Genomic DNA, 9,324 nt, shown 5'->3' with positions numbered 1-9,324 from the left:
TTTTTTTTTTTTTTTTTTTTTTTTTTTTTTTTTTTTTGCTATAGGGCGTGTGTGCTCGCCAGACAGAGACAGAGGGTAGAAAGCAATAAATCAACCCCCAGGGGGGATGGCCACGCTGCAATCCCTTCTCCTCCATTCTCCTTGGGCATGCACGCCCACGCGCCTGGCGTGAGTTTAAGCCACCGGGTCCAGGACACGAACTGCGGTCGACTACGTGGGAGTCCAGTGACATAGCCATTATGCTAACTGCTGGTCCCAGATTTATTATTTTTTGAGGGGGAGGTAAGCTGCTTGAGCTCCCTGTATATTCTGTTTATCAGTCCCTTATCTGAGGCATATTTTACAAATATATTCTCCCATTCTGAGGGTTGTCTCCTCACCCTAATTATCATTTCTTTTGCCATGTTAAAGCTTTTTAGCCAGATATTGTTCCACTTGTCTATTTGAGGAATTATTGCCTGTGCTTAATATATACTGATGTCTGCACTGTATAGCAGAAACTGAAAGATTGGAAGGTGTAACAGCAGGGAGACCAACTGTAGATACTAGAGACAGTATAGAAGCTGGTAGGTAATTTGGGGTGGGAGGGAGGGGAAAAAACAAAACATTTGATAGATAACAAAAATGAAACATTACCTGTTGATCATAATGTATATAGTAATTAATGTTTTGACTTGATTAATATGCATGATATTCATGCTGGGAAAAACCATGTATTCTGTAAAGATGTACAGTGATTAAATGCAAATTAAAAATTTAAGAAAATAAAAAATAAAAATTGAAGTAAGCAACCTAGATACCGAAGTTTGAGATTCAGTGGAAGACCAGTGTTTTGCAAAGACTACTTGAGAAAGTTTTTTGTTAAATGTGAGTGTGAATGGAAATGGAAATGTGAGTTTGGAACTATGGAAAGATTTTATTTATATATATACACACACACACACACACACACACACATATATAAAATAGTTCATCTTTTTATATATATAAAATGATGAAATATAATAATAGAAAAAGATTAATATAATGATGGAATTATTATGTAATGATGGAAAAAGGTTAGTAAAGATGGCTCTAGACAAAATTTGGAAAATAACATTGATTGGTATAAAACTTAATGGTTTTTTTAACAAATGCAAACACAGTGTGTACAGAATTTCATTTCATTGTACATAGTTGTAGTGCTGATAGTAGGGAACAGAAAGTATAAAAGTTGCGACTTCTAAAAGTCTTTACACTGGCTAAAAAAGTGACAGACAAATTGGACTGTTTATCAGTAAAAAGGTGGCAAGATCTGTCTCGTCATCAGTGATACACTAAACTTAAATTCTATGTAAAGTTTAGCATAGGATAATTTGTAAGGAGAAATGAAGCAGAAATGAAACTATTAATGCTTGTTTGTTTTAGATCTCTCTGGTCAATAACTTCTTGAAGTATGGGCTAAATGAACTCAAACTGTGCTTCCGAGTGAGACTCACTAAATACCTCTATGAGGAATATCTCCAGTAAGTGATAACTTATTTATATATTAAAAGTACTTAACTTGAACAGAAATATGTATGATACTGAGATATAGAAGTTTTTCCTAGTTACTATATGTGATTTTCAAAATTGCTCAGACACAGAAGTATGTTGGGAATAATCACTCAGTTATTCGGAATCTGATCCTGGATGTTCATTAATTGGCTAATCATCCTTTTCTGGACTTTCTTCCTCATCTCTAAAATAAGTTAGGGCAATTTTTAGGGTATCTTCTGGCTCTAGACTTCACTTTTTCTATTTATTTGTACTAGGTGATATAATGCGAAATTTTGTTTTTTTAATTAACTTTTACTAAAATAATTTTGTTGCTATTTTAGAGCTTTTACGTATTACAAAATGGGAAATCTGGACAACAGAATAGCTAATCCAGACCAGCTGCTTACACAAGATGTAGAAAAATTTTGTAACAGTGTAGTTGATCTGTATTCAAATCTTAGTAAGGTAAGTTTATTCGTTAAATTTATTGAATTTTTAATCTAAGCAGATTTATATAGAATTAATGAGATATATAGAATAGCAGCATATAAGTACTTAATACTTTTAGGAAAAAATTAGAGTTGTTATAATAATTTTAATTATAATTATTTACTTTTTTATGTTATTTTTATAAAATGCTTTGGACATGAACTGATTATATAGTATCTTAAAGGATTTTTTAAAGTTTATGTATTTATTTTATCCATGAAGGATCAGTTAGCCATGGCTTCTGGAGAACTAAATAAAGAACAAAGACCCTAATCCAGTCATCCCAGGGTCTCCACATCACAATCCACCCTCAATCTCAGCCAGCCCCCATGGTGGACATGTGTCCCTGTGTGTGTAGAGGGTGGCCTTGGGACATGGGGACCTTTCTGTGTTTGTCCAGTGTGTTACCATGGTGCCACCCTCTGGCCCCTGTCACGAAGACTTTGTAAGAATTTTGCAGGGTGCTTCCCATAAAATAATGGATTCTCATCTTTCCCAATGCGCTTCCAGTGGTTGTTACAGCTCGTTGTTTTACTTGTAATTCCGCATCTTTAAAACTAGACTAGAACTTCCTTTCTGCCTATTCTCTACTTCAGTATCTTTAATTCTAGTTGATCATTTAAGTGTTAGTCATAACATCTTCACAAGATACGTTTATTTGCATTTTCTAATAGTAAATTTTCCCTTCTCAGAAAGCTCTTGCCAAAGCTCTTGACTGCCAGGCTTTAACCAGATTTTTCTCTTCCTGCTCATTTCTTTGGTTCTTACTTGTCTTATCTCACCACTCTTAGAGATTTTTTTCTGTAGTCTCAGTAAGCCATCTTCTTTGTTTTATTTCCTGTTTTTACTAAGGGCATGTAGAAGGCAACTATATGGCTGTTAACCAAGTATCTTCTCTCTTTTATCTGAGATATTCTTCCTACTTCCCATTCTTTTTTTATTTTTTAAAGAATTATTTAATTTTTTATGCATCATTATTATAATTTCTTAATAATTTGCTATAGGACACGTGGACTCACCAGAGAGAAAGAGAGAAAGAGAAAGAGAGAAAGAGAGAGAGAGAAAAAGAGAGAGAGAGAGAGAGAGAGAGAGAGAAAGCAAGCTGCCAGGTGTGGGACTCACCTGTGGTCGGCCATGTGGGAGTCCTTCACCTTAACCACCACACCACCTGCTGGCCCTCTAATCCTCATTCTAGTCCACAACTACCTTTGGTCTGGGTTAGAGTATCTTTGTCTCTGGTCACATCTGACCCAGATATTCAGTGATGGGGTACAAAACTATATACGAGAAGCTGGGTCACATGGTAAGAATTGGAATGCCCTTGTTTAAACTATGTGCATAGGAGGAGGAGAACTGCTTATAAAATCATACTGTACTAGAGCTTTTAAAAGTATTTTATTTTGGCCTTTTAAATTCTTAGAAAACTGGTATGTATCTACAAGAGCATCCTTCCAGGTGCACGGGCCCACTACTATAGATACCTTTTCACTTCGTGTCAATCTTCGTTCTTTATTTAGCTCTCCAGAAGCCTTACTGACTGATCCCCAAATCTGGGAAATCTGACAACTTCACGTAATTAGTAATTTAATTTTATTTTCTGTTCCTATTACCTACAAAATTTAAAATTTATTCTGTGTGTGGAGTACGGGCGGGGGATATACATAAAACTTAAAAGGTAATCTTGTAGATATTAATATGTATTCTTTTTTCTTTTTTTCCTTTTTCTTTATTTTTGTTAAGGTTTTTTTTTTTTTTTGAGAGATTTTCCGCTGTAGGGCGCGTGCGCTCGCCAGACAGACAGAGAGAGACATAGAGACAGAAAGCGAGAAATCACCCCCCAGGGGGGGATGGTCACGCCGCAATCCCTTCTCCTCCATTCTCCTCTCGGGATCTTGGGCACGCACGCACACGCACCCGGCGTGAGTTTTAAGCCACCGGGTCCGGGACGCGAACCACGGTCGACTATGTGGGAGTCCAGCGACATAGCCATTACGCTAACTGCTGGTTCCCGTTAAGGTTTTTTTTTTGCCATAGGTCATGTGCACTTGCCAGAAAGAGAGACAGAGAGAGGGAAAGTGAGAAATCACCCCCAGGGGGGAGTACCATGCCACAATCCCTTCTCCTCCATTCTCCTCCTGGGATTTTGGGCATACCTACACATGCACCTGGCATGATTTTGAAGCCACCAGGTCCTCGACTCCAACCATGGTGGGGCATGTGGGAGTCTAGCACCTTAACCATCACGCCACCTGCTGGTCCCAATTTGTATTCTTTATACTTTGGCACTTAATGCAAGTCTGTATAGCTCAGGTCATGTCACAGCTGCAGAGTATTATCAGGGTAATTTAATTGTAGTGGTGCTGTGCACTACAGCGTGTTTACTGTTTTAAACAGTAAACGGTTTGATCTCTGTCTTAAATTATGAGTCATTGTTGGTCAGCAACTTTTTTTTTTTTTTTTTTTTTCCTTTTTTAAAAGTTTGCCATGGGGCCCATGTGCTGCTGGAGAGAGAGAGAGAATGAGAAAGCACCTTCCATGGGGTATGGTCATGCCATAATTCCTGTTCCTCCATTTCTCACTCCTTTTGGGATTTTGGGCATTCATAGGAACATGCATCCAGTGTATTTTCCAAGATGTCATGTCTGGAACTTGCACTGCGTAGTTGGCCATGTGGGATCCAGCTATCTGAACCATCATGCCACAAGCTGGCCAAAATAAGTTTTAAATGGCCCAAATAACAAATATTTCTAGCGTCTGGATAATTTATAAAGCAAATAAAGGTAGATCTCAGCATAAAACAATGAACAAACTAATCTATCTGTCCTAGTAATCATGTAGTTATTAGTTAGGAGTGACTATAGACTTACAGTGAATTAACACAACTTGGGCTAATTAAAAAAACACTTCAAAATTTGTGCAACTGAGTGTGCCAGTTGAGTTGGTTTTGAACAGCATATTATTAGTTTAGTTCTTGAAACTTGAGTCACAAAAATCACAAAATTAGATTCATAGGCTTAGCAGATAAGTTGAAATTATAGGTATTGTGATAAAGTAATAGAATCAAGTCACATTAGAGAAAAGAGAGCCACTTTTTTTTTTTTTTTTTTTTTTTAAGGAGAGATTTTTGCTAGAGGGTGCATGGGCTACCCAGAGAGACAGAATGCGAGAGATCACCCCTTGGGCCCCTTGGGGGGCTGACCATGCTGCAGTCCCCTCTCCTCCATTCTCCTCTTGGGATTTTGGGTAGGCACACAGGCTTGCCCAGTGTGAGTTTTAAGCTGTTCGGTCTGGGACTCAAACCATGACTGACCATGTGGCATAACCATTATGCCATCTGCTGGTCCCAGAGAGAGCTGCTTTAAAGAGATACAAAAACCAGGAGAGCTGGTAACAGTTTTGGGTTACAGCTCAGGTTATGTTATTCAGTGTCTCTATGTCACATTGAGAAATTGCTAAGGCACCAGTGGTTATCACAGCAGAGCTAACTCAGCTGATGGAAAGTGATAAATGTCTTTTCCCACTTGGTGATTTATAGACATTGTTCACTCTCTATTTCAAATTTTTTGAGATAAGAACTGTATCTTTTATGTACACATTGATCTATGTATTGTTATAGTACATTATACATAGTAGGAACTCTAAATGTTGATAAATAGGTAGTAATGTTGAATAACATATTGTATTTAATATGTATTAGCCATTAGTCCAGGAAGTCTAGTTCTTAAGTGTTAATAATGCATATTCTAATATTTATTTTACAGCCCTTTTTAGACATAGTTTTGTATATCTTCAAGTTAACGAGCGCAATTGGAGCTCAGGTGAGTCCATTTTTATTCTGCCCTTCAAATTGCTAAAAGACTGGGTTACAAATAGCTTGATATAATCCATTAGAATTTTTGTATATATCAAACAACAGATTTTCACATGATGTACCTAACAAAGTCTGCTTATAAAATAATACTGTATTAGAGGTTATTTTATTATTTTTGAGAAAGATTTTTTGCTGTAGGGTATGTGTGCTCACCAGAGACAGAGACAGACAGAAAGTGAGAAATAACCCCCCAGGAGGGATAGCTACACCACAGTCCCTTCTCTTCCATTCTCCTCTTGGGACTTTGGGCATGTATACACATGTGCTTGATGTGAGTTTTAAGCTGTCAGGTCCAGGACTTGAACCGCAGTCAACTACGTGGGAGTTCAGCAATATAACCATCATACCATCTACTGGTGCCTGTACTAGAGATTTTAAAAGTATTCTAATTTGGCTTTTTAATTTCCTCTGGGCTTTCCCAGTATTTAAACATTGAACGTAGATGTATTTATAATTGCAAAGTAAAGTCTAAAAAGAGATTTGGAGACAGTCATTTGAATATGAAATTCAACTGTTAGAGTATCAGCAGTGTTGTTAAAGTGGGTATAACAATTTCAAAAATATTTTATGATAATATAAATTATTGTTTGGGACTGGCAGGTGGTGTTGTGGTTAAGGGCGCTGGACTCCCACATGGCTGACCGCACTTCAATTCCCAGACCTGGCGGCTTGCTTCCTCACTTTCTCTTTCTATTCCTTTCTGGTCAAATTTAAATAAAAAGTAAAGTTAAGTGAAATAATTCTTTTTTAAAAAAATAAATTATTGGCTATTTCATGAGCCTTATCACATGTATTTGTGATGATAAGAATCACCTTTAAATTTTCTGAGTATTCTCTTTGAAGTCTAACTTCAATAATTTAATATGTAATGTTATCTATATAACAACTATATAATAGCATGGTTATTTTATGCGTTTATCTATATGTGTATTTTTTCAGTTGATTAATGATATGCATAGTAATTTTTGTTGCTTCCCAGGACACTGAGGAAAGCAGTTTGTTATTTGTATTTTCTTGTCTGTCTTTCTCACTCTTTTGTATTCCATGACCCAAGTTTAATCATTCCCATAGTTATTTCTCTATAAGAAAATGAATAGACTCAATCCCTCTTGTTTCTGTGCTTTGATATTTTTATGGTACTTACTGCATTTTTAAAATACTAAAATATGTCCTATATATTTCTGTTACCTGATGATGCATTTCTTAAAGGTAGAAACTGAGTTCTAATGCTCTCTTTGGCCCATATAGCTGTTGAAATGCATTGAATTAGTCAGATTTAATTTTTAAAATCTTGAATACATACTGTAGTTCACATACACTGTAATAGGACTAAGAATGTGAGAAAGGCAGTATCCGCTGTGTGGTGAAAGAGGTAGGTATTCTAGCACTTACAAAGTATTTGGTAAGTCTAATCTTGAAAGTTGTAACAAAATATTTAGTACCCACAATTGGAGTTGACATTTAAGCTGCTTTGGGGAGATTTAGGTATCGTATCCATGAGATTTTGCCAGTCATGAGAACAACCATACGGAATGGCATGTTTAAGAAATAATTATGTTATTGGGTTGTCAGGAAAGTCATGATGCATTTTTGCATAGAAAAATACATCATGACTTTGTGAATGATGTAACAGTATGACAGCATAGGATACATCTGGGAATGAGTGAAGGGCCCACAGTGAGCTTGGAAAAATAAGCTCAAACGTTCTTGCAATGGTCAGTAGGTGATAAGGTCCCTTGCAAAGTTGGAAAGTACAAGAGTTGGAAACTCATTTGCGGGAATTAAACTCGAGACTTCTACACAATAGTAAAGTGAAGGTATATAGTATTTATTTGGGAATGTCTGGCTTCATAAGAATAATGGAACTAGAGGTATTATTTTGAGATGAGATGAAAGCTCAGAAAGGAACCTGAGGGGAAACATTCAAAGAGAAGGCAAGAAAGCGATCTGAGAATTACCATGGAATTTTTGAGAAAATTAAGAGTTCCAACAGAAGAGTGTTAGACGCCATAGATAAAGTGAGAACTCCAGTTAAGAGTGTTTAGATGAGCAAATGCAGGAGAGTTGGGGGATGAGGTTGGAGGAAGAGTTAATGAGTAGTTAAGTACACAGTGAGTGTTTGGGTTTTTTTTTTTTTTTTTTAAGAAACAAGGGAAAAAATTCACTAAAGGAGCAATTTCAGAGTATCAGATCAGGGTTATTTATGGAAAAGTGTACACTCAGCTCTTTAATTAATTAATTATTTAAATTTTATTTCTTCTTCATTTTGACCAGAGAGAGATGGAGAGAGAGAGAGAGAGAGAGAGAGAGAGAGAGAACAAGCTACCAGGTCCGGGACTTGAACCACGGTCGTCCACTTGGTAGTCCAGCACCCTAACCATGATGCCACCTGCCGGCCCCCATCCATTGAATTTATTATGATATCTTTAAAATTTGTTTTCCTCTCCCCATAATAGGGTCCAGCAAGCATGATGGCCTACTTGGTTATTTCTGGTCTTTTCCTAACTCGGCTTAGGAGACCCATTGGTAAAATGACAATTACTGAGCAGAAGTATGAAGGAGAATATAGATACGTAAACTCCCGACTCATCACAAACAGGTAAGGCAGATGTGTTAAATACAGGTATAAAAGATTTCTTATGGATTTTGATATAGGTAAGTTGACTCCTAAAAGTCTAGTAATGTTGCTACTGAACCTTTGTGTGTACATTCACTTGTTTTGAAAATATAGATTATAAAGGATATTAGTTTTATAAAGTAGTAATCCTCCATATTTCGAGCCTTTTTTGTTAATCATGTAGCTTACTTGATTTATCTTTTCATACCTTCTGTTAACTAATTTTGTTTTAAAATTTCACTTTATATTAAAGATACAATTCAAATTCAAATTTGTCTGTAGTACTTGTTCAAAGAAAATTGTCCGAATTTGTCTATGTACAGTTTTATTTTGAGATTATGCAATCATTAATAAGTCACTCTCACTGCACGCGCTCTTCCCTATTTTCAAGATAGATTTTTTTTTTTCCCCTAGAGGGCTTGTGTGCTTGCCAGAGAGAGACAGAGAGATGGAGAGACGAAAGCCCTTCCCGTGGGGACTGGTTACGACACAATCCCTTCTCCTCTGTCTCTCCCTCCTTTCAGAATTTTGGGCATGAACACACATACATGCTCCTAGTATGTTTCTCAAGCTGCCCAGTCCAGAACTCAGACTGAGTGGTTGGCCATCTGGAATCTACCAGCCTTCACCACCAGGCCATGCAGCTGGCTTCCAAGATCGTTTTAAAATCTAAAAATAAGAAAAAGTGTGGGATTTAGAGCCAGCCATACTAGTTTTAAAGCTGCTTTTTCTACTTATCAGTTATATATGATTTTACCAAGTTATTCATGACCTCAGTTTTCTTCTTCTTCTTCTTCTTTTTTTTTTTTTTTTTTTTGGTGAGGGGTTT

At 36.7% G+C, this 9,324-nt stretch overlaps 1 protein-coding gene across 1 annotated transcript in view; it reads left to right on the top strand.

The window, feature by feature from the left end:
- ABCD3 (ATP binding cassette subfamily D member 3) overlaps nucleotides 1-9,324 on the top strand; it is a gene marked incomplete at its 3' end in the record, with an annotated part of 74,264 nt that overhangs the window by 50,580 nt on the left and 14,360 nt on the right. Inside the window, 4 exon segments of the mRNA XM_014583061.2 lie at nucleotides 1,408-1,505; nucleotides 1,860-1,983; nucleotides 5,769-5,825; nucleotides 8,335-8,477. Coding sequence (XP_014438547.2) covers nucleotides 1,408-1,505; nucleotides 1,860-1,983; nucleotides 5,769-5,825; nucleotides 8,335-8,477 — 422 coding nt within the window.

Source organism: Tupaia chinensis, unplaced genomic scaffold, assembly GCF_000334495.1.
Source record: "Tupaia chinensis unplaced genomic scaffold, TupChi_1.0 Scaffold144016_1, whole genome shotgun sequence".
NCBI classification, from domain to species: domain Eukaryota; kingdom Metazoa; phylum Chordata; class Mammalia; order Scandentia; family Tupaiidae; genus Tupaia; species Tupaia belangeri.
Note: the sequence above shows the minus strand (reverse complement) of the source record. Positions and strands in the feature narration are given on the sequence as shown.